Consider the following 23,650-nt stretch of genomic DNA (forward strand, 5'->3'; position numbering starts at 1 on the left):
CCCGGCAGAGGTGTCACCTGCCCGCTTTGGCCGGGAGCGTGGCCGGATGGTCCCGGGGCACGGCCCTGACCTTGGGCAGGGATGAGCAACACGATCGCTGCTCTGAAAGGAAAACAATCCTCCATTCGGGCAGGTCCCGGAGGAGCGGAGGGAGGGGGATGGGGCGGCAGGTGTGGAATGGTGTGGGTGCAGCATCCCGTAAAACCAGATCCCTCCGAGCGGGGAAGGCCAGGAAGGCCCGGCTCAGCTGCTGGTCCTGCCTCGGATTTCATCCACCCCTCGATTCCGGAGCTGCATTGTGCCCGGTTTTCCTCACAGACACTTTGTGAGGCACTGCAGCCCCAGCTAAAACATTGGGGGTTGGGAGTAAAAATAACCGGGAGTGATCCGCTCCTTGGGAGCACAGCGATCAACGCCAAGCTGGCACTGCACAAGTCCCACCCCAATCGCAAACAAGCCCTTTAAAAGGTAATATTTTGCCACTGGGATGGTGCTTCGGCTGGCTGCTGACTCAGGAGGGGCCGTGGGATGAGGAGGGAGCTCCCACGCATCCCGGGCAGGCAGGGTCCGGGCTCGGGGACACGGGGGGCCGCCAGCCCGGCGTGGGGAGCGTCCGCGAGCTGCGCTCCTCGGCGCTGATCCGCTTTCCAAAACTTCCAAAAATAGCGGCGGCCCCGCGCTGGAACGGGCGTGGGGAGGAAGTGTGACTCATGTGCCACCCGGCGCCCCGGCGGAACCGGGCGGGCGCCCGGGCAGGAATGCGGGAATGCGGGAATGCGGGAATGCGGCGGGAGGGGAGCGGCCACCGGGCATCCCGAGGCTCTTCCTGTGGCAGCAGATGCTCGCAGAGGGGACGCAGCTCGGGCTCGTCCCTGCCTGTCCTTCCCGCGGGGACCCGCTGCTGTCTGCGGTTCCAGCTGTCAGGGATGATGGACAGATGTCAGTCAGGGCCGAGACAGACAGCAAAATCTGTCCCGAGGTGGGGAAAAACGCAGCCTGTGCTGCCTGGCAAGGCTCAGCAGGCTGGGAGGGAGAGGTGACCTTGTGTGATGGCCCTGGCACCTTTGGGAGCCGGGAGAGCAGAGCTGGCTGCTCCTCCAGCCCAGCCCAGCTCGCAGCACAGCCGGGAGCAGCCCTGGAGCATCCCAGGGGAGCGGCTGGTGGTGGCCGGGCCCTGCCGGGGGTGCTGCCCTTGCTGCAGCCTCGGCCCCCGCGGATCTGGGCTCGGGCCCGAGGGGAGCAGGAAATGCTGTTTCCCCCCCAAAGGTGTTTCCCCGTGGCACAGGCAGTGTTTTCAGCGGGGTCTTTGGCTGAGGGAGGGGTGGGGTGCCAGCTTTGGGAGGAGGGGGTTGAGGGCAGGTTTGGGTGCGGGAGGGGCAGGGCTCAGAGGGGGCTGGGAGCACCCCCAGCCCTGAGCACCCAGCGGGGTGGGCTGCGGGATCCAGCTCGCAGGCCTCCCACGTTGCCATGGCAACTGCAGCATCCCAGCTTGGCAGGGATGGGAAATCTCCTCCATCCCATCAGCGCCTCGCCCGGCCCTGGCTCTGGCTCTGGCACAGGCAGCATCCCAAACCCACGGAGGAGCACGAGGTGCAATTCCTGCTGGCTCTGAGGGCTCCTCCTTCTGCACAGCCCTCCCAGAGCCACACGGCTGCCAGGCCAGGGGCAGGAGGGATTTCTGCTTTTCAGATGTGGATCTTCCCATTCCAGACCCTTCCACCTGCTCTGGATTTGTGGGGTCCTGGCAAGCAGAGCATCCATCCCCCAGGCTGCCCCCACACCTTCCTGTCTTCTCTGGGGGGGACACAGTGGGCAGTGGGCTCCCAGATCCTGGACCCTGCTCCCCCGGCTGGCCCAGATTTGGGGGCAGCAGAGCCAGGGGTGTCTCTGGGCTGGTGTTACCCCATTAATCAGAGCATCCTCACGGGCATCCTCATCATTGCTCTCTGCAGCCTCCCAACCCTTCAGCTCTCAGCCCGGAGAGATCCTGAGCTAATTCCTCGCTGACAGCAGTGGCACAAGGCTGGGGAGAAGCTTAGCTCCTCTCAGAGGCTGCTGCACCTCCACAAAAGTCGCATTTGAAGAGCATTAATACGAGATTAATCGAGGTTTTAATAAACAGCGAGTGGAGCGCTAATGGAGCCCAACTTGTAAGCCATGTGTAACACCCCGGGGGCTTAAAGGCATCCAGAACACGGCTGGAACACGCTGAAAGGGGATGTTAATCACCTTGAAGCCCTGAAGACGCCGCAGGGGAAGGGAATCTTAGGGGGAAGGCTGCAGGTGAGCCTGGGCACGACCTCACCCCTCCCACTGCTTCGGGATATGGGGATTTACAAGAGTTCCCCCACCGCAGCCCTGGCACGAAGGCAGGCAGAGGAATTTGGGACACCTGAGTGCCCCGGGGCTGGGGCCACAACGAAGCAAGGGCAGTTTACAAGGGAGGGCCAGATGTGCCCTGTCCATTCCCAGTCACGAATCAGGGGGTGGGAACTGGGGACCACTGGGAGGGGGCAAACCCCGCAGCTGGCCCGGGGTCCCTGTGCTGGGGCTACCCCACCCTCCTGGCAGGAGCCCAGCAGCCCCTCCCTGGCTGAGGCTGCTCCCACGTCTGATAATCCCAGACAGGGATTTCAGTTCCTTGCATCCCAAGGGAGCCCCAGCTCCCTCAGCCTCACCCCAGTCTGTGGCACCTCTGCAGCCACTCGAGGGCCAGGCCTGGCTTGAGGAGCAGTGCCAGGAGCCATTTCAAGGACCAAGGTCTGGTTCCAAAGCCCCCCTGGACCCTGTGAGCGTGGCTGGCTCTGCAGAGCTCCTGGGTCACGTCTGCCCCACAAGGCTGGCCAGGGTCACTGGGGTGTGCCAGGCTGCCTGCCCTGTGGGCTGCACGTGGGCTCTGGCTGGGGCTGTGTGGGAGCCCAGCAGCTCAGCATGGATGGGCTGTGGTGCTTTAGTGGTCAGGAGCTTCTCGGGGTGTTCAGTTTGCTCCAGAGCACCTCAATCACTCCCCTGTGTTTGGATAGCCCCTGTGGGGGAAGGAGTAGCTCTGCAAGACCCCAGGGCTGACAGCAGCCAGGATTCTCTGTCAGGAGCTGAACACCATCCAGCTTCCCAAGGAGGCTGGGTCCTGGGGAAGGACAGGCCTGGGGACCAGCCCAACAATCCCACTTGTGTCACAGTGACCTCCCTGCAGGGCGAGGCCTCCAGCCCGAGTCACTGCCCAGCTTCCCACCACTCCTGGGGGCCCCTCGCTGCCCCACAGCCCTCAGGGGCAGTCACTGGCCAGTCTGCTGTGAGAGGGAGTCAGGAACCACCAGCTCAGGATCTTCTGCCAGAGCTCAGGAGAGGAGGAGCCCCACAGCAGTCACCCCTCAGAGCTGTGCCTGTTATGGGCTCTGGAGCCCCACGAGCTCCTGTGAGCTCTGGGAGTTCCTGGGAGCCAGAAGCACTCTCCAGTCTCCAAGCAGTGGCTGCCAGCTGAGGCAGAGGAGCAGGGACATCCTACCCCACCCTGCTCCCTCCTTCCTTCTGCCATTTGAAGTCTCCCAGGTAGGTCAGCTGGTACATCACAGCATCCAGATCACAATTCCAGAACAGTTCTGCTTGCATGAGACCATTGGGGCTCACCTGGTCCCACCCTGCTCCAGCAGGGTCCCCCAGAGCACGTGCTCAGGACTGTGGACAGATGGCTCTGGAATATCTCCAGGGAAGGAGCCTCGAGAGCCCCTCGGGCCATGCTCGGTCACTGGAAATTCTTCCCCGTGTTGGTGGTTTAGTGGGAATGCTCAGAGCTTGGCCTCGCTGATCTTGGAGGTCTTTTCCATCCCTAATGATTCCATGTCCAAATGGAACTGCTGGGATCAGTTCCTGCCCATTGCTGGGCCCTGAGCAGAGCCTGGGCCCTGCCCTGCCCCTCCCTGCACCCAGGGACACCCAGGAACACCCAGGAACACCCAGGAACAGCCAGGGACAGCCAGGGCTGAGGCCCCTCTCAGCTGGGGCTCCTCTCCAGGCTGAGCAGCCCCAGCTCCCTCAGCCTTTCCTCACAAGGAGGTGCTCCAGACCCCTCACCATTCTTTTGGCCAAACCAGTCACAAACAGGCCCACTGGAGCCACCTGGGGGGCTTGAGCACCTGCAGCATCTTGGTGATCTTGCTGGACACACGTTTTCATCTTCAGAATCATCTCTGAAAGCTCACAAAGGTGTCAGGAGGCTCCTGATGGCCAGGAAATGGCCAACATCCCACAGGGGTGCAAGGAGGAGACTCCAGGGGTCAGATCCATCTGTTCACCTGGCAGAGCAGCCAAGCTCAGCCTCAGGACAGGGCTCAGCAAAGCCCCAGCTCAGGCTTAAACATCCCCACAGGGCTGGATGGATGGATGGATGGATGGATGGATGGATGGATGGATGGATGGATGATGGATGGATGGATGGATGGATGGATGGATGGATGGATGGATGATGGATGGATGATGGATGGATGGATGATGGATGGATGGATGGATGGATGGATGGATGGATGGATGGATGATGGATGGATGGATGGATGGATGGATGGATGGATGATGGATGGATGGATGGATGGATGGATGGATGGATGGATGATGGATGGATGGATGGATGGATGGATGATGGATGGATGATGGATGGATGGATGGATGGATGGATGGATGGATGGAGGGATGATGGATGGATGGAGGGATGATGGATGGATGGATGGATGGATGGATGATGGATGGATGGATGGATGGATGGATGGATGGATGATGGATGGATGATGGATGGATGGATGATGGATGGATGGATGGATGGATGGATGGATGAGGGATGGATGGATGGATGGATGGATGATGGATGGATGGACAGATGGATGAGGGATGGACGGATGGATGGATGATGGATGGATGATGGATGGATGGATGGATGATGGATGGATGATGGATGGATGATGGATGGATGGATGGATGGATGGATGATGGATGGATGGATGGATGGATGGATGGATGGATGGATGATGGATGGATGGATGGATGGATGATGGATGGATGGATGGATGGATGGATGGATGGATGATGGATGGATGATGGATGGATGGATGGATGGATGGATGGATGGATGGATGGATGATGGATGGATGATGGATGGATGGATGATGGATGGATGGATGGATGGATGATGGATGGATGATGGATGGATGATGGATGATGGATGGATGGAGGGATGATGGATGGATGGATGGATGGATGGATGGATGGATGATGGATGGATGGATGGATGGATGGATGGATGGAGGGATGATGGATGGATGGATGGATGGATGGATGGATGGATGATGGATGGATGGAGGGATGATGGATGGATGGATGGATGGATGGATGGATGGATGATGGATGGATGGATGGATGGATGGATGATGGATGGATGGATGGATGGATGGATGGATGGATGGATGGATGATGGATGGATGATGGATGATGGATGGATGGATGATGGATGGATGGAGGGATGATGGATGGATGGATGGATGGATGGATGGATGATGGATGGATGGATGGATGATGGATGGTGATTGGATGGATGGACAAATGGATGGAGGGATGGAGACAGACAGACAGACCCTCCATCCCCTCAGCTGAGTTCCCCAGGAGTTTTTGTAGGCCCAGCAGCCCCAGTTGACCTCACGCTGTGTGAGACTGTCCTGGCAGAGCTTCTGCCTCGGTTGACTGGCTCAAAGTGGTCACTTTTGGTGACGGGCAGTGGTGTTGCTGCTGGGCCATGGCCGTGGCCATGCCAGGAGGGCCCAGAGAAGGCACAGCCAGCCCGGGTCTCCTGTGTGACCCAGTTAGAGGCTGCAGTGGGCTCCTGTGCCTGCTCTGGCTGAGCATCCCTCCCTGGGTTCATTCCCCGCAGTGACTCATCCCTTTTGTCACACAAAGCGCCCTTTGTGCTCCTCCAGCCAGGGGAGTGCCAGGGACCGATTAATCAGCAGCTCCTGCTGCCACAAGCCTGGGGATGGTGCCCTGGGAAGGGGGAGGTCAGGGACTGGGAAGGGCCACTGCCTGTCCCATGGGACAGAACTGGGACTGGAGCCCAGGTCCTGGTCCCACCCCAGGACACAGGGGTGAGGCAAGGACCAGCCACCACCCTGTGACATCACAGGCATGGAAGGAGAGTTGGGCTGGGTGTGAAGGGACCTTAAAGATCACCCAAATCCCCTGCCATGGGCAGGGACACCTTCCACTGTCCCAGGCTGTTCCAAGCCCTACCCAGCCTGGCCTTGGGCACTGCCAGGGATCCAGGGGCAGCCACAGCTGCTCTGGGCACCCTGTGCCAGGGCCTGCCCACCCTCACAGGGAACAATTCCTAATTCCCAATATCCCATCCAGCCCTGCCCTCTGGCAGTGGAAAGCCATTCCCTGTGTCCTGTGCCTCCATGCCTTGTCCCCAGTCCCTCTGCAGCTCTCCTGGAGCCCCTTTAGGCCCTGGCAGGGGCTCTGAGGTGTCCCTGGAGATCAGCAGTGGCTCTTGGCCAAGAGAGGTGCTTTTGGCTCTGTCAGCCAGAGCAAGGCAGATATTTGTGGGCATGGGAGGTGCCTGGCACAGGATGATCGAGTTTGGTGAGTCTGGGTGATCCAAGGACAGCTCCAGCAGATCCATCAACTCCTCCTGCTTCCCGAGCCAGCCATGGACCTCAGGAGATGAAACCCAGTGCCCAATTTTGAGTTTGCTGGGAGGGCAGCAAATCCTGCTGGCTGTCATTCCTGGTGGCTCTGGGAGGTGACACAGGACATTCCCAGGGCTCAGCAGGGCTCATGGGCACAGGGCTGAAGCAGAACCTTTTTTGGGGTGAAAGAGTCAAGTTTGGCCAGGCTGAGAGTGCTGAGCAGCCGATGTGGCTGCAGAGGTCAGCAGAGCTGGCACCCAGCTCCCCCAGCAGTGCCTGGGTGCTGGCCCTGGTCACAGCCAGGCAGAGGAGGGCACGGCCAGGCTGTGCCCAGTGGGGACGAGCTGCTCCTGCAGCTCCTGCCAGCTCTGCCCCTGCCCTGCTCAGGCTGACAAGGGCAGTGGTCTGGTCCCCTCGATCACCTGTTGGGGTGTCAGTGTCCCCTGGACAGCCAGGCAGCAATTACCAGGGTGCTAATTAATTAAATCCGTCCTCAGCACAGGGGAGCTACAAAGCCACAGCAGGAGTGTGGCTCTGCCTGTGCCCTGGACAGGGGAGAGCAACCAGCAGCTGCACATTCCTGGGACACCAATCCTTCCCGAGGAGGGACAAAGGGCTCCCCTGAGGCTCCGAGTGGTGAATGAACACAATGTGCCACCCGGGGCACAGCAGGAGCTGCTCTGCCCCCAGCACCCGCCCCTAAAGAGAGCTGGGATTTCAGCAGCAGGCACTGTGCTCCCATTCTGGCCACGGCAGGACCCGAAGGGGTTAACAGCAAATGCCACCTCCTGTATTTTATCTCTCCTCCATTGAGGCAGCTCTGACACTGGCAGCAGAACAATGCAAAATTCTGATTAGCTCTGGTTTTCCAGCAAGAGGGGAGGCACAAGAGGGTGGGGATTTAATACTATTCTGCATAATTTTTAATCTAAATTCCATTTCTTTTCTTTTCTTTCTCCAGGAAGCAAACAATCTAGGGGGTTTTGTACTCAATTTCTTGCTTTCATAATCTAAATGAATTGTTTGCAAGTAGGAGCCAGCTGCAAAGCTGGCAATCTCGGATCAAATCTGCCTTTCTCCTGGTTCTTTCAATCATTAATTTGCTCCTCAGCTCTGATTAGCTAATCCTGGCTGCCTTGTGGCAGTTTCCAGGGAAAAACGGTGCAAGAGCTGCAGCTCCCATCCATGGAGGGATTGAGTCCTGGTGGCTCGTGGTGCTCCTGGTTGTCACTTCTCCAGAGACAAGTGGGGTATTCTTTAGGAGAAAAGGCTGGCAGGGTTATTTCTGGCATGCTGGCATTTTGGAAATACCAGAGGATGATGCTTTCCCCTGCTCTGCGCAGGGTGTGCAAGTTTGTTACGCTGAGATTAATTAGCTGGGCTTTAAAATAGGAACCCAAAGCACTGCAGCACTTCCTTGCTCAGAGATATCTGGGTGCTGCCCCATTTTTGGGACAGTGCTGCTGTGCCTGGGGGATGTGGCAGAGCTGCCACCTCCATTTCCTAGGCGGGAAACTGAGGCACAGGGCTTTGCTTGCTGATGGATGGAGCTCACAGAGCTCAAGCCCCAGCAGGGATGGGAAATGGGATGTGTTGTGTGCCAGGCCCTGGTTTGTTACACAGTGAATTGATTTTACTCAGAGGGTGGGCAGGCCCTGGCACAGGGTGCCCAGAGCAGCTGTGGCTGCCCCTGGATCCCTGGCAGTGCCCAAGGCCAGGCTGGGCAGGGCTGGGAGCAGCCTGGGATGGTGGAAGGTGTCCCTGCCCATGGCAGGGGTGGGATGGGCTTAAAGATCCCTTCACACCCAAACCATTCACAATTCTCTGATTTTATTCATTAATTCTATTAATTAATGAATTAATTGGTCTCAGCTCCTGGGAGTGCTCCTGCCAAGCCCAGTGGGCTGGGGGTGTCCCACTGGGATGTCACCTCCCAGGCTGACTGCTGGCACTCACCAGAGCAGCCCCTCACGATGTCCAGCTCCTGTCCCCAGGGCTGAGGGCCCAGCTGAGAGGGACAGGGCTCTGTGACCCTTGTGGCACCAGCTGAGAGGGACAGGGCTCTGTGACCCCTGTGGCACCAGCTGAGAGGGACAGGGCTTTGTGACCCCTGTGGCACCAGGTGAGAGGGACAGGGCTCTGTGACCCTTGTGGCACCAGGCTGGCCAGGACAGGGCTCTGTGACCCTTGTGGCACCAGGTGAGAGGGACAGGGCTCTGTGACCCTTGTGGCACCAGGCTGGCCAGGACAGGGCTCTGTGACCCTTGTGGCACCAGGCTGGCCAGGACAGGGCTCTGTGACCCCTGTGGCACCAGGCTGGCCAGGTCAGGGCTCTGTGACCCTTGTGGCACCAGGCTGGCCAGGTCAGGGCTCTGTGACCCTTGTGGCACCAGGCTGGCCAGGTCAGGGCTCTGTGACCCTTGTGGCACCAGGCTGGCCAGGACAGGGCTCTGTGACCCCTGTGGCACCAGGCTGGCCAGGTCAGGGCTCTGTGACCCTTGTGGCACCAGGCTGGCCAGGTCAGGGCTGCTGCTGCCCCGTGTGTCCCCTCCTCACGTGCAGCTCCACAGGGCTGCTCCCTCAGCTGCTCTCTTTATTCCATTCCTTTTCCAGATAAATTCCCCGAGTGCTGGGGGTGGATCCTTTTAATTTCCATTTGTTTCAAAGCCATACAGGGCTTACAAGCATGACAGAAATGTGCCTGGAGTGCAGGAAATGGCCTACTTAGCTGCAGGAGCAGAGCAGGCTCCTCCAGCACCAGGGCTCCAAGGACCTCGTCCTCCCCAGGGACCAGGGCAGCTGCCTGCTCCCTCTCCAGCTCCTGCCTGGAGATGTTTGGTCCCACTACAGAGCCCAAAGAGCCCATGCAGGCAGAACAGGGCTGGGGAGCAGAGGTTGGGAGAAGCTTCCAGGGTTGGACAGGGCTTGGGAGCAACCTGGGATAGTGGAAGGTGTCCCTGCCCACAGCAGGGGTTGGATGGGAGGAGTTTTAAGGTTTCTTCCAGCACAAACCAGGCTGGGTTTCTGTGATTGTGACTGAAATGCTGTGTGAGGCCAGGCCAGGTCACTGTCCCCCTCACACCTGGCTGGCTGTGACAATCTCTGTTACTGTTCCAGGATTAGAGAGGGGCAGGGCTGTTTGAGGACTGGTACCTGCTGAGGAAGCAGAGCTTGCAGGGCCACACCTCTGACAGCTCTGGGCACTTCTGGCTCATCTGCAAAGGGACAGATCCCAGAAGTGTCACTCTCACAGCTGGTGAGAGTGGGAAGGAGGAGGGCTCAGCCAGGCTCACCCACAGCACCCAGAGCTGGGCTGGGCACCTGCTCTGCCCTCACCTCTGGGACACTCACAGGGACTGTCCCTGCCACCTCTGCCATGGCTGAAACTAGAATGCACAGAATGACAGAATGTCCTGAGCTGGAAGGCACCAAAAGGATCATGGATCCAGCCCCAGGCCCTGCACAGACCCCCAGCAATCCCACCCTGGGCATCCCTGGCATTGTCCAAGCACTCCTGGAGCTGTGGCAGCCTCGGGCTGTGCCCATTCCCTGGGGAGCCTGGGCACTGCCCAGCACCCTCTGGGGGATGAACCTTTCCCAAAATCCAGCCCTGGCCCAGCTCCAGCCATTCCCTGCCCCTGTCCCAGAGATTGGAGCTGCCCCTCAGGAGGTGCGGCCCCCTGAGCTCTGCCCTCAGTCTCCTCCTCCAGCTGAACAATCCAAGTGCCCTCAGCTGCTCCTCAGACCCTTCCTGTGCCCTTGTCCCTCCTCTGGACACTCTCCAACAGCTTCAGATCCCTCTGATATTGTGGCACCCACAGCTGCCCCAGAGCAGGGGTGAGGCAGAGTCTCAGTCTGTGCCTTAGCAGGGCAGGTGGGAACAGGAGGCTTCCTGGGCTGAGAAGAGTCTTTCCCAAGGGAAAAGGACCCCAGAGTGTCCCAGGAAGGCTGTGGGTTTGCATTAACAGCAGCTTCCTTTCCTCTGGGCTCCTAGAAAGGACGATGGGACCAGCAGCTGCTGCAGGAGGAGGAAGAGGAGGCAGGGCCGTGCCCATGGCAGGGAGCAGGATGTGGGCTGGCACAGCCCATGACAGGGCTGCTGGAGCAGAGGCAGGTGAACATTGAGCTGTCCAGCCTTTAATCTTATTGAACAGCTCAGCCTGGTGTTCTGAACCTCCAGGGATGCAGCTTTCCCTCCATTTCCATTTCTTTTGCTGGGGGTTTGTCTTTGGCTCAGAGCAGCAGCAAGCAGTCTCTCCATGAAGTCTCTGGGGCCTGGGAGAGGTGGAGTCCCCTCTCAGGCACCTGAGAGACACAGCAGTGAGCACCTGGCCCTGTGTTTGCTCCCTGAGGTTTCCCAGCCACAGGAGTGCTCCAAGCCTTGCTCCAGGCACACCAGCACATTGTCTCTGGGTGGGCTGCACTGGCAAGCACAGCCACAGTTCACAGGGGTTTGTTTTGGGGCACTGAGTCTTCCTCCACCACTCTCATTTGTCTGACCCACGCTAACACCTCAGACTCTGTGTTTAATTCCCAACAAACAGTGCTCTTAGGGCTGGCTGTGCCTGTGTGTCCATCTCCACAGGGAATCCAAGGCTGCCTGGGGGCCGTGCCCTTCTCTGCTAGCAACGCTGGGCTTCAGTTTGGTGGATGCTCTCTGATGTCAGGGAGTCAAAAAAGCAGCAGAGCAGCTCCTGGGCCTGGGGAGAAACCAAGGAAAGGGTTGGATGAGAGCTGTGACTTCTGTGAGAGGCAAAGAGACTTTTTTCCAGAGGCAGGTTTCTTGTGCAGAGGCTGCTCCTGGGCTGCATTAATCCCAGCACAGAGTGGCTGTGAGTGTCACACAGCAGGGACACTGCTCCTTGTGATGCTCAGGAGTTATGTTTGCAAGGAACTGAAGAGAAGCAGCAACAAGCAAGGTGCTAAGTGGGCAATCCCTCCCTCCCTGGCTGCTCTGCCTGTCCTTCCCAAGCCCGGCCCCTGGCACGGCTGTTTGAGAGGCCAACGGGGTGCCAGGGCTGCAGCCCAGCCTGCCATCCTGGCTGTGCTATGGGCACCCCGGCCCCAAAGCACTGGGGATGCTGAGCTGCCCCCCACCCACCCAGCCAGCCCTGGGGCCCTCCTGCCAGCCCTGCCTGTCCTCACAGCTTTGGAGGGGACTGCAGCCCCCTGCCTGCTGCTCAGGGGACAGGAGGGGCCACGAGGGGCTGGCAGGAGTTTTCCCCGTGTTGCTCTGCTCCAGTTCCACGTTTCAGGGGTCTGCAGGGAGGGTGGCTCCAGTGGAGGGATTGCTGCTGCCAGGGGAGGCTGGGCTGCTCCCCGTGGGCTCTCACTGAGGGACAGAGACTGTGCCACCCCCCTGACACGGACAGCAGGTCAGTGATGTCACCGAGGGACAGCCACTGTGTCCCCACAGCCCCTTCCCAGCCAGCCACTGCTGCAGGTGAGGGGCAGTGTCCACCCCCAGGACATCCCAGTCCCCAGGCTGAGCACAGCACTCCCTGATCACTCCCTCAGCACTGGAGACATCCCAGTTTGGGCATGGACCAGCTGCAGGGACATCTGGGACACCCCTGAGGAAGGTCACCAGCCCCTAATGGTGGCACCAACAAACCATGGCTCTGCCATTCCAAATGGGAGCTGTGCTGAGTGTGCCTGGCCCCTGCAGGGTCACTGGGGGCAACAAGGCACTCCAAAGCCTGGATTTGTCTGCTCCTCAGGGCAGCTGGAGGTGCTCCAGGAGTGCAGCAGAAGAGGCACAGATGTCAGCACTGCACCAGGCCACGTCTGGAAAGCTGATTTCTCATCCTGCTGCCTAATCCCAAATCACACTGGGAGTGAGGATGATATTCCATTTCACTTCCATGGCTTGACTCCACCAGGAAAGGCTGCAGCTCTGCTCAGACCACGAGGATTTGAAACCCATGTTCATTTAACCCTCCTGAACTTTGCCTGATATCGTGTTGTTGCTCATTAGCTTTGCCCTGCAAAGCCTGGCTGACATTTCACAAACTCATTAGCAGGAGATCAGAGGCTCCAACATCATTCCTGGGGCCATCCTTTGAGAAGCAGATTCCCCGTGGGTTTGCACCCCAGATCTCACTGTGATTCCTGAACTTGGGAGAAAAGGGCCCACTGGAGAGCCAGCAGGAGCTGCTGCTGTGCTTTGGTACCCCCAGGAGATGTGCTGCTGCCCCAGGACTGCATTCCTGCTGGAAGCTCCCAGCTCCCAGAGGGATTAGCCTGCACACCCCAGGCTGCCAGGAGCAGGGAGAAGGGCTGAGCACGTTTTCCCTCCTCCCTGGCACAAAAAGCCCTCTAAGCCTCTCCCTGATAGGCTCGTTCCCCAGCGCCGGCAAGCAGGAGGGATTTTATGTCAGGCACAGAGATGGAATGTCCTTTCAAAGCAAATCAGGAGGCAGCCTGCACTCGCTGGCCTGTCACATTCCCTGGCAGCAGCCTGGCACGCTGGCAGCAGGCAGGGCAGAGCCGGGATGCGCTGTGCCCGGGAGCCGGGCTGCTCCTGTCCGCGATAAAGGCAGCAAGGCACACCTCAGCCAGGGCTCGGGCAGCAATGCACACCTCAACCAGGGCTCGGGCAGCAAGGCACACCTCAGACAGGGCTCGGGCAGCAGGCACACCTCAGACAGGGCTCGGGCAGCAAGGCACACCTCAGACAGGGCTCGGGCAGCAATGCACACCTCAGACAGGGCTCGGGCAGCAGGCACACCTCAGACAGGGCTCGGGCAGCAGGCACACCTCAGACAGGGCTCGGGCAGCAAGGCACACCTCAGACAGGGCTCGGGCAGCAAGGCACACCTCAGACAGGGCTCGGGCAGCAATGCACACCTCAGACAGGGCTCGGGCAGCAATGCACACCTCAGACAGGGCTCGGGCAGCAATGCACACCTCAACCAGGGCTCGGGCAGCAGGCACTCCTCAGACAGGGCTCGGGCAGCAATGCACACCTCAGACAGGGCTTGGGCAGCAATGCACACCTCAGACAGGGCTCGGGCAGCAATGCACACCTCAGACAGGGCTCGGGCAGCAATGCACACCTCAGACAGGGCTCGGGCAGCAATGCACACCTCAGACAGGGCTCGGGCAGCAGGCACACCTCAGACAGGGCTCGGGCAGCAAGGCACACCTCAGACAGGGCTCGGGCAGCAAGGCACACCTCAGACAGGGCTCGGGCAGCAAGGCACACCTCAGACAGGGCTCGGGCAGCAAGGCACACCTCAGACAGGGCTCGGGCAGCAAGGCACACCTCAGACAGGGCTCGGGCAGCAAGGCACACCTCAGACAGGGCTCGGGCAGCAATGCACACCTCAGACAGGGCTCGGGCAGCAATGCACACCTCAGACAGGGCTCGGGCAGCAGGCACACCTCAGACAGGGCTCGGGAAGCAAGGCACACCTCAAACAGGGCTCGGTGCCTTTCAAGCTCAGTCCTTAGAGCGCCGGTGCTTGAAGGCAGCAGCTCTGATGTGTTAGATGAGGTTACAAACGCATCTCGCTCTCCTGCTGGGCTTTTATTGCGGAAAAAAACGGATCCAGAGGAGAGGTTTGTCCACTTGCTATCGTTTCTCACTCTCCACAAGTCTTTTATCACAGAATGGTTTGGGCTGGAAGGGACCTTAAAGCTCGTGTCACTCCACGCCCCTGGCATGGGCAGGGACATCTCCACCAGGACTTCACATCTGATCCCAGCTCCTCAGGCTCTGCCTCCTCTCTGCAAACCTCTCATTTGTTCGAGCTTAACTTTGATGATTACAGCCCGAATTTTGAATGTATTTATGCAGTTTATTCCCATTAGCTGCCCACATGTCTGGAGCTCAGTGTTTCCTTTCTTGGGCTGAATTGCTGAGAAAATATTCAGCTAGACCATCCCTGGAATGGCTAATGGCTTCACTCCTCCTCTTCCACTTGGATTTGGGCTTCTGAAATGCAACTTTCAGAACACAGGACCTCTGCCAGCTTGGCCATAGGGCTGAATGAACATTTCTTGTCACTATTTTTGACAAATATCACAGACACTTGAAATTCTGTGATTCTGTGAGGGTGGGCAGGCCCTGGCACAGGGTGCCCAGAGCAGCTGTGGCTGCCCCTGGATCCCTGGCAGTGCCCAAGGCCAGGCTGGGCAGGGCTTGGAGCAGCCTGGGACAGTGGAAGGTGTCCCTGCCATGGCAGGGGTGGCAGTGGATGGGTTTTAAAGTCCTTTCCAACCCAAACCATTCCACAATTCTGTGATATTTTTCTCAGTGTTGATTTTTCACAAAAACTAACACAATCTCTATGGAAAATATAGAACCTTTATCAATATCTCCAAATGTTTTGATTCAAAACTGTGTCACCACTGTAATGTGGGAGACAGTTTGACAGGATTTTGGTTCCACCTTCCCCATGTTCTGGGCTCTCAGCCTAAGCCAAGGCTTGGGGCTGTCACCACCTCTGACTCACAAAAGTTATAATTTTCTTTGAGATTTCAACCAATATTAACAACTTCCCTACATCACAGGAGCACAAAGAGCACATATCCATACCACAAACTTCTCTACTTGCCTGATTCTCATTCTGGGGATAAAGGAGATGCTCTGCAGTGTCCAGGACTGACTGGTTCTGCCAGCAGGCACTGGGGGCAAAGAGAAAGAGAAGCAGGGTTATTTTGGGTTATTTTGCCATGTCAGCTGGGAGGGAGGGAGATAACCCAGTCCTGGGCAGGTCTGAGCTCTGTGCCAGCACTCCAGCCACAGGCATCTGCTGCTGCTCCTCTTTACACAGCTAAATCCTGGGTTTTACAAAGCTTTGTGTAAATGGCTTTGCACTATTTAAATACAAACCTTCAAAGAAACTTTAAATACAAACTGGACAAGCCATCTCCAGTTGCATAAGGGTGGTTCTGTGAGAAATGCACATAAATGTGGGTACCTGGCCCTGGGCAAGGGGCTTCTCTCCACTGAGATAATCTGGGTGTTTCCCCCAGTGCCAGGAGCAGCAGGCACTGCCTCACCAGTCCTGGTTTTGCTCTGGCTCTCCTCAAGCCACACATGACCTCAAAATGTATTCCAGAGAAATGGAAAGGCAAGGTACCAAGTTCAGAAATGCCTTTTAAAGGGACTCTGTGCACACTCGGAGCCTCAGGCTTGAAAACTCCCCCGAGGCTTTGGAAACCACTCCCTGCTCCCTCCCCCAGAGCCAGGTATTGTGCTTGGCAACAGTTTTCCCTGCACTGGTTTTCAACAGCTCCGAGATTTTACACCCCATGCATTCTTTTTTTTTTTCTCTTTCTTTTTCTTTTCTTTTTTTTTTTTTTTTATTTTTATTATTTCTACACCTCCTTCCCCTCCAAAGCTCCCCGGGAGGAGCTTCCTACAGGGATAACATCGCTCCCTGCTAGCAGCAATTAGCACTTGGTAAGAATGTTTCATCAGAGAGAAAAACATCCAGCTAAGTTCCTCAGCTCCTGCCTTCTGCTCCGATTGCAGTCCCTCGTTTCAAGGCAGGAAGGCACAAAGCCTGGCCTAAACTCTAATATTTTCCTGCTGCAGCTCGGTTTTGGGGGTGCTTTAGCCAAACTCTGCCTACTGAGCTGAGTTAACCAGGTGAGCTGCTAACTCTGTGCACAACACAGGTCCTGACAATCTTAAAGTGCTTTTTAAACGCTTAAACCATAGAGCAGTAATCACTGAGGAACCAGCATCACCTCTTAAAGCAGCTAAATCTGGTTTGTCATGCATAAAAAGCAGAGCATGCCTTCCTTCCAGGAGCTGCTTTGAATCCACTGCTGTAAATTCTTGCCTCTGCCACCCTGCAGCCAGGAAATGTGGCTGTGAAAACAAGTTATGACAGGGAAAATTCAGATGCTTTATCCTGAGCCATCCAGATGCTGACAGAACAAGAAAGGTGAGTCCCACATGGTTTTCCCCTGTGTGTGGATAGGATGGGCTCACTTCCCTCTCTGGGGTCCCCAGTGCTCCCTCACCTGTTCCAAACCCCCTCTGCCCTGTCAGCTCCCCTTGGCACACTCCCACCAACCTGCCAGGCTGCCTTTGTGCCCACACCTGCACTGTTCTGTCCCTTTGTCCCTGCTCAGTGGTTTTTGGTGCAGAAGTGATGCCCTGGATGTCCAGGGGGCAGCCACAGCGAGGATGGTCTGGGGCTGCCTCCAAACAGGATGGGAATGGCTGTCCTCGACAGAGCTGGCTTAGGAAAGCTTCAGCAGGCTCAGGACTAGGAGCAGTTTCACCGGCAGAGCCCACATCGCTCCTCTCAACACCTGATTGCTCTTTATCCCAGCCCATCTCTGACATCACAGCCGGGCTTCCACACACACGGGAGCGTCCCTCCCTCCCCGTGGCACAAAGCCACAGAAATGTGGCTCAGGGGCTGCAAAATAATCCCTTCGTGGCGGTGAGGATCCAGCTGAACCGCGGGAGCCGGGCAGGTGTTGGAATGCTGGGTCCTGGCAGGGACAGGGAGATAAATACCCAGTGATTTATCCGGGACAGAAAGGGCTGATGGAGCTGGGAGAGTAATTAACCTCTGGTGTTATTTCAATGGAAGATGTCTTGGCATGAAGTGTCCTTGGGAGGCACCAGTGAAGTCAGGCTCATTTTAAAAAGTTCGACAGCTTGAGAGACAAAAAGGGTGTGAGCTCCTGATCTCCCTGCGGATCAGAGCCCTCCCTCCCTGCCTCGGGCACACCTTGCTGCCCCTCCCTTCCACAGGCATTTTCCATCATGAAGGCAAAAATGTTGGTTTTTATTTTTTTTGTTTTGTTTTGTTTTTTGTTTTGGGGGTTTTTTGGTTTTTATTTTCTAGAGCTGGTTTGAAAAGGCTCTGTGATCACTGGTTCTGGCACTGGGGGCAGAGGCAGAGTGGACCCTGCTGTTTGGGGCTGGATCCTGCTGTTTGGGGGTAGATCCTTTCCTTTGAGAGTGGATGCTGCTGTTTGGGGGTAGATCCTTTCCTTTGAGAGTGGATGCTGCTGTTTGGGGCTGGTCCTGCCCTTTGGAAGTGCCTCCTGACCCCCACAGGTCGCACAGGGGTGTTTTGGAGCTCAGCACAGCAGTCCATCCTTTGGAGCAGGAGGGGGTGGAGGTGCAGAGGTTGGCAGCAGTCCCTGCTCAGCCCCGGGGGCTCTGGGAGCCTGGAGAAGCCTCGGGGGGAGTCTCTGGAGGGGCTGCCTTGGGACTGGCCCTGGAATCACAGCCAGCCTGAAGGACAGGGGAGTGCTGGGCTGTTAAGCAGCACCCATGGCTGTGGTGCTGAGGAAAACAGATATATTGGGATCTTCAGTGACTCTCTCAGAACTACCTCCAGCAGTGATTCCCGAAAGTTCACTTTTTTCCATTGTAAACCAGAGAAAGATGGGAGAAATCTCACCACAAAGGCCTTGGCTAACTTGCTGTTTGTCTCCCCTTGCAGAGCAGAAGGTTTGGGAGGTGGCTCCCAAGGGTGTGATTTTAAATGAATGGAAGTAAAGTCAAAATGCTGTCAGTAGCTTAAAAACATTTTTGAAAAGTTACCAATGGAATCTGTTCCAACCATTCCTCCCAGGTGTGGCCCTGGGAACATTTCTGCACAGTGAGAACTCTAAGGTGCAGCCACATGGATGTTCTGTCACCATCATATTTTCCGGAAAAAATCCCCTTGCCCAGGATTTCTCTCCTGGGAAGCTGAGAAGCCTCAGAGAAAAATGAAAACAGTAATGATCTGATTTGCTTCTCCTGTGTTTTGCTGCTGTGGAATGTGTTTGGACATTATTTACCAACAGGTGTTTGTTTCACTGGTTTCATGTGAATTGTTTTTACTTTTTGACCAGTTATGGGCCAGCTGTGTCTAGGCTCTGGAGAGAATAATGAGCTTTCATTAGTATCTTTCTAACTTTCTGTCTGTATCCTTTCCGTATTTTTAGTATAGTTTAGTATAGTTTTAGTATAGCATTCCATAATATAATATAATATAATATAATATAATATAATATAATATAATATAATATAATATAATATAATATAATATAATATAATATAATATAATAATAAAATAGCCTTCTAAGAACATGAAGTCAGATTCCTTTCTTTGCCTTGGTTGGGGCACCCAGAAAATACAGGAATATTCAGCTTTGATCCCTTGGAGGCTGCAAACTCAAGCGTCCCTGAATCCATGACAGCACTTTCTGGAAGTGCTCCAGAGGGCACAGCCACAGTCAGGATGGGTTTTGGCGTGGCTGCTGGGCTGCTCCATGGGATGTGGCACAGACCTGACTCCTGGTTCCTGTGCCAGAGGAGCCATGTGTGAGAGCTGCACATGCCAGTGCCAAAGAGCAGCCCCTCTTTGGCAGGGAGCCCTTCCCTCTGGGGAACACAGGGTTAATTGCCCTGCTAATCACTCTCTTTCACTAATCAGTCCCTGCAGAGGGGCTCTGTTTGTTTTTCCAGGCTTATACATCCTCTACCCAGCGTTTCTGGTGATTTATTTAAGAGGCTAATTTTTGATTTTGCTTTCTGGTGTTTATTTTAAGGTTTGGTTTTCTGTTTGTGGTTTTTTTTTTTTTTTCTTCACAGCAAACATAAAATCTGCTAAGATATTTCTCCTAGGAATTTTATTGATTCAGCAGGTCTATTCCCAATGTGAGTCCTAATTTCAGAGAATTCCCTGTATTCATGGAACCAGGCTGCTGAGCCTTATGGACACTGCAGGTCCTTAGCAAAGGACACAACTTGGTTTTTAAAGTCCTGAGTAGAGGATACATGACTTGGAAACTGGGGGACACTCTCAGGTATTGGGCCACTCATGACAAGAGACATTGGGGGGCATGTCCAGGGAAGGGAACAGAGCTGGGAAGGGGCTGGAGCACCAGGAGGGGCTGAGGGAGCTGGGAAGGGGCTCAGCCTGGAGAAAAGGAGGCTCAGGGGGGACCTTGTGGCTCTGCACAACTCCTGACAGGAGGGGACAGCTGTGGGGGTCGGGCTGTGCTCCAGGGAACAGGGACAGGAGGAGAGGGAACGGCCCCAAGCTGTGCCAGGGGAGGTTTAGGTTGGATATTGGGAGAATTCCTTCATGGAAAGGGTGGTCAGGCACTGCACTGCTGCAGGGCAGTGGAGTCACCATCCCTGGGAGAGTTAAAATGTGTGGATGTGGCACTCAGGGCCTGGTTTAATGGTGAATGTGCTGGTGTCTGGCTGGACTTCATCTTTCCCAACCTTAACAATTCCCTGAGCAGTGACTGACCATGAGCAAGGTGACTGTGCAGAACAGGCTGCCCTGGAGTGAGAAGCACAGAAGAGAGGTGCCCCTCTCAGGGCAGCAGCTCCTCCTTACCTGTCCAGCAGGGAGCCCAGGGAGGTGACAGCGCTGTCCCACTGTGCTGCCAGCACCAGGCACAGCCCATCCTTCAGCAGGGAGCACTGCAAGAGAGGGGGGAACAGAGCTTTGGTGCTGCTCTGCACCTGAACAAGTCTCCAAGTCTGGCTGATGTGAGGAACAGGAGCTACAGAGCAGCAGATGCCCCCAGGCAGAGGCAGTGCCATGTCTGAGCTGTGACCCCCACAACCCTCCAGAATTCCTGTTGCCCTCTCTGAGTGAAAGCCAGCAGAGTGTCTGGGTGTGTTATTCAGTCCCCACCTCTGCTGGAAGCAGGAACACCAAGACAGGTAAATATTGAGACATTCTAGCAGAAACACTCAGCACTTGAAGCAGCCCATCTCTCTCCTAGAGAGGGAGAGCAAAGGCTGTGACATTCACCTTTGGCTCAGCAGTGCCAGATCCTTCTGGAAGCACACCAGCTCTGCCCAGGGCCATTTATCTCTGACAGGAGGAGGGAGGGGTGGCTCTGCTCCCCCAGTGCTGTCCTTCCTAGAGAGCTGTGCACATTCCCTGTGCAGAGGGATGGATCCTCGGGGGACTCAGGGCACAGGCAAGCAGTGCTTATACTAATTGGCTGCTAGATGTAATTGCTGTTCCATACAGATGTACTTCAAAGGGATGCTGTCAGTTTTAGAAAGCACAACCTGAAAAGATCTTACATGCTCCTATTACAGATAACACCCAAGACTTAGAACTGAGAGCTGGAAGCCCAAATGTTTGTGTTTTGTGAAGGGGCTGCCGTGGTCTGAGAGCCCTTGGGTGATTGTTGGTTTGCTACTGCCACTGTAATTACTGTCCCCCCCTTGCTTACTCCACTGCTGACAGCATTTCCTGCACATTCCACCTTCCAGCCCTGCCCAGGCAAGGTTCCTGACTGGGTGGGCTTCTCCTACACCAAGAGGAAAACAGCCTGGGCCTGGTTTTCTGCTGCTGTGGAGCAATGTCAGCTCAGCCCAGCAGCACAAACCCCAGGCTGGGCTGCACCTGCTGAGGGCCACAGGATGGCCTGGGTTGGAAGGGACCTCAAAGCCCATCTTGTCCCATCCCTGCCATGGGCAGGGACACCTTCCACTGTCCCAGGTTCCCCATCCAACCTGGCCTTGGGCACTGCCAGGGATCCAGGGGCAGCCACAGCTGCTCTGGGCACCCTGTGCCACGGCCTGCCCACCCTGCCAGGCAACAATTCCTGCCCAATATCCCATCCAGCCCTGCCCTCTGGCAGTGGAAGCCATTCCCTGTGTCCTGTCCCTCCAGGCCCTTGTGAATTGTCCCCAGTCCCTCTTTCTTGTAGCTTCTTCACACACTGGAAGGCCACAGTTAGGTCACCCCAAAGCCTTTTCTTCTCTGGGTGAACAATCCCAGTTCCCTCAGCCTTTCCTCCCAGCAGAGCTGCTCCACCCCTCTGATCATCCTGGTGCCTCCTCTGCACTGGCTCCAGCAGCTCCAGCTCCTTCCTGTGCTGGGAGCCCCAGAGCAGGAGGCAGCACCCCAGGTGGGAAAACCTCTGGCTCAGGCTCCAAGGCACAGTCCAAGAAGAAGAAGAAGAAGAAGGGTTTTTTTAGCATTGTAGAGGAGGATTAATGGGGTGTGATTAGAGAGAGGGAAATAGGAATTGTATTTATATGGAGAAACAAGAGAGGAGACAGCAGCAGAGCACACAGAACAGGGTGATGGCTGACTGGAATGAAACTTTCTATAAATGACTGGTGGATGGACCATTCCCATGAGGGCTCCCAGGGATGCAGGACCATCAGGAAGTGTCCCCAGTGCCCACATTACTCACCAGAGGTGCCAGGGCTCTGTGGCAGTGCTGCAACAGTACCACCAAAGCCTCGGGGCAGCACATCAGAGCAAGGCATTACAAAGCTCTTCTTTTGTGCCAAGGAAGCAAAGCCCAGCTCCAGCTGTTCCATACCTTTGCTGCAACACTGCCCTTGGCCCTGCTGAGCAGCTGGGAGATGTAGAGAGCCTGGGGTGAGTCCAGCACAGCCAGGCGAGCTCCAGTCACCACGAAGCCTCTGCCCACGAGCTCCTCCAGCAGCGCCACGTACGGGGGCGGCTCCGAGCCCCGCAGGATTATCCCGGGCAGCACCAGGCACGTGCTGCGCCAGAGCTGCTCCAGCAATGCCTGACCTGATGGAAAACAGCAGGACATTGATTTGGTCTCTCTCTCCAGCACCTCTGAGCCCTCTCAGTGCCTCTGCCCTGGCACAGATGCGTGCGTGGCAGTCGGAGGCACCACGGCGCTGGGATGTGCCCAGAGAGGTGCCCATGGATGTCCTGGGATGTACCCAGGGATGAGCCCTGGGATGTGCCCGGGATGAGCCCTGGGCTGAGCCCTGGAAGGTGCCTGGGGATGTGCCCTGGGATGTGCACTGGATGTGCCCTGGGAGGTGCCCTGGGATGTCCTGCGAGGTGCCCTGGGATGTGCCCAGGGATATGCCCTGGGAGGTGCCCTGGGATGCCCATCCCGAGCTGCTGCATGCCTTTGTGTCCCTGTCTGGAGATCACAAGACAGCAGGAGTGACCCCATTTCAGGAGTCAGACAAGGACAACTGCTGGTTTGCTACAGGAGCTACTACTCCATTTTCATTTTTGCCAAGCAGCTAATCCAGCTGCTTTTATAATCCCAAGTGTAATTCTGCTCAGCATACGTGAGGTTTAATGTATTTCATATTTTCCTCATGATAAATCTGTCTGTCCATTAGGCAGCAGCTTGGTGATAATTATTTGCTGGAAGGAGCTTTCCTTGTGTGCAAGAGCTTCCTCTAGTGTCCAAGATGAGCCCAGAACGTGAGTGATGTGTCTGCTTTGCTGGAGGCACTTATGAGATCGTGCCTGACAGTTCAGAGATCACGTGGGCTTGCTTTTCCAGGGCAGTAACTCTTTGAAATACATTTTCTGAGACACAAACACATCAGGCTGTACACTGTTTTCCTTTTTACTCTGCTTAGGCATCTTCAAAGCTGAGATATCCTCGTGTAGCAGGAAATTAGGGGTGTGTATTTTGAGATTAGCTCCTGCCACTGAGCCATGCAAAGCCTGCAGAATACCTGTGCTCTCTCCACAACAAGCTGGTTTTTTATTTTATTTTGTTCTATGCAATATCTTCTACAAATCAAGTGATTTGGTCACAGCAAACCTGCTCCTTTCCCATTGTGCACTAAAATGATGGGGAAAACACCCTCCCAAATACCTTGGGACAAATCCTCCTTCAGAGACCCCTTGCACAAAAGTGACTTGGTGTTCACCCCAGGAGCAGAGGACGTGATTTACCACCCCCCCTTGCACTTCTGCACCTGCTGGTAAGTGAAAAATGCCCCCCCCAAAGCCCTGTGCCAGGCAGGGCTGGGCTGTGATTCTGTCATTTTTTATCCTGCTCCTCTCCCATCCACAGCAATCCTGAAGTTCCACTGCTGGGATTAAGGATTGCAGTGATCAGGTGTAGCACAGGAACATTTTCTGAGCTGCCCACATCAGTCACATCAGAACCGAAGCTACAGGAATGGGAATAATTGTTCTAAACAATTCTGTTCCCCAGGGACCACCACAGGGATGCTTCACCTGGTCCCTGCTTGTTTATAAGGGCTTGGGATCAATCCACAGCATCCCAAGGAG

The 23,650-nt window shown here is 56.1% G+C and overlaps 1 protein-coding gene across 7 annotated transcripts in view; it reads right to left on the minus strand.

Annotated features, from left to right (window-relative positions):
* Positions 1-11,171: 11,171 nt before the first annotated feature.
* DNAAF8 (dynein axonemal assembly factor 8) overlaps positions 11,172-23,650 on the minus strand; it is a 91,201-nt gene continuing 78,722 nt past the window's right edge. For 4 of the 7 annotated variants that reach the window (XM_064390553.1, XM_064390558.1, XM_064390559.1 and 1 more), the window contains exons 29-32: positions 21,948-22,165; positions 19,988-20,073; positions 15,227-15,296; positions 11,172-11,365 (exon numbers count right to left, since the gene is read on the minus strand). In XM_064390553.1, the coding sequence (XP_064246623.1) occupies positions 11,288-11,365; positions 15,227-15,296; positions 19,988-20,073; positions 21,948-22,165 (452 nt within the window). In that variant the 3' untranslated portion in view covers positions 11,172-11,287. Of the gene's footprint in view, positions 11,366-14,101; positions 14,194-15,226; positions 15,297-16,367; positions 16,492-19,987; positions 20,074-21,947; positions 22,166-23,650 lie in introns of those variants that run through there. The other 3 variants (XR_010348168.1, XM_064390555.1, XM_064390554.1) reach the window with 3 other exon arrangements.

This window comes from Passer domesticus, chromosome 15, assembly GCF_036417665.1.
Source record: "Passer domesticus isolate bPasDom1 chromosome 15, bPasDom1.hap1, whole genome shotgun sequence".
In the NCBI taxonomy this organism is placed as follows: Eukaryota; Metazoa; Chordata; class Aves; order Passeriformes; family Passeridae; genus Passer; species Passer domesticus.